At 51.2% G+C, this 1346-nt stretch overlaps 1 protein-coding gene across 1 annotated transcript; it reads right to left on the bottom strand.

Moving 5' to 3' along the window:
- Nucleotides 1-283: 283 nt before the first annotated feature.
- Nucleotides 284-1114, bottom strand: LOC146202290 (kinesin-like protein KIF18B). The gene has a single exon (XM_084600715.1). It carries the CDS (start codon nucleotides 1112-1114, stop codon nucleotides 284-286), a length of 831 nt encoding a protein of 276 aa, XP_084456841.1.
- Between the last annotated feature and the right edge of the window lie 232 nt (nucleotides 1115-1346).

Genomic DNA, 1346 nt, shown 5'->3' with positions numbered 1-1346 from the left:
GAATCGGGTGGTGGCGCGGGCAGGAGCGCTCGCGATAGGCCCGCCGCGATTCATTAAAACATCTCAATGTCATAGGACATCTTCTCTAGAACAACATGACGGGCGTAGCCTGTCTCGTTTTCTTAGTGCTGCGGGTTACCGGAGAGCCACGGGGCGGCAAGGCGTCGCTCTTGCCCAACTCCAGGCTCCTTTCGAGCGCCTGCACCTTGGCCGCCAGCACTGCCTTTTCCGTTTCTGCGCTGCCGACCTTCTTCCGGAGGCAGTCGACCTTCTGCTAGTGCTTTTAAATGAGTGCGTTGTAAATCGACATGTGCACGTACACATTCAGGATGTTCTTTTTGGTCTGCAGCTTGATCTTCATCGCACGCTCAGCATACTTGAGCGTGTTGTGTCGGTGTAGCTGAGCTTCGACAGCGTCACAGCGACGATTACCAGTGTCTCCAACATTTTGCAGTCTGAGTGTTTTATATATGCGTCGGCTTCGAGCCCCGGTAGGGAACACGCTGCATCCCAGTCTTGGATTGCCGAGAGCCAGGATGGACAGCTTTTTTCTCAGTGCCCTCGTGCAGCCTAGCCCCAATTTTCCTGTTGACCGCGTGGCAGAGCGCTCTGAGCCGGCAAGATTGATGAAGCGCATCTTTGAAGCGCGGGTGCCCTCGCTGGCGCCTGTCACAGTCTCGTTCTGCGTCACATACATCTGGAAGATGGCACGTGACCGTGACGATTGAGCACTGGCTTCAGTGGCGTGCTGAGTTGGATTCTCGTTTCTTTTCGGCAGCAGGTCTAGAAGATTATCAGCCTCTTTCACCTTGTGGATGGAGAGGTTTGAGATGGCGATGCCCTTGGCGGGGTCGTCGCGCACATCGATCGGTGCTCCACCGGCAGAGAGCAGGTCGCGCACCACCTCATTGTACACCTCGAGGTAGGCCACGGCAACGTCGCTAGACTGGCCCTCGGAGCTCAGCTGATCCACGCACTCGTGCAAGTGGCTCAAGATGAGGGACACAACGCCAGGCCAGTGTTCCGTGCCGAGCATTGTGAACGTCGTGCCTGCACCGGTAGCATCGTACACAAACACTGAACCGTTGCAGCCGTCCAGGAGCGTCGTTACCATTTCTTCGTGGTTTTATTTATTTACTTGCTTATTTGTTTAGTTGTTATTCCTAGTATTTTTTTTATTCATTTATGCATATACCTACATCGCTCGTGGGTCATTGTTATAGGGTGATCAAAAACATTCTGTCTCATTAATAAGAAAAGTAAGGGTAAAAAAAAAACATTAAATACAACAAGAATAAGAATAAAAAATCATTCATCCAATATATACAATAAAATTCACAATAAAC

This window comes from Amblyomma maculatum, chromosome 1, assembly GCF_055883805.1.
Source record: "Amblyomma maculatum isolate TAMU_Amacu chromosome 1, ASM5588380v1, whole genome shotgun sequence".
NCBI lineage: Eukaryota > Metazoa > Arthropoda > Arachnida > Ixodida > Ixodidae > Amblyomma > Amblyomma maculatum.
This window is presented reverse-complemented; position numbering and strand designations above follow the sequence as displayed.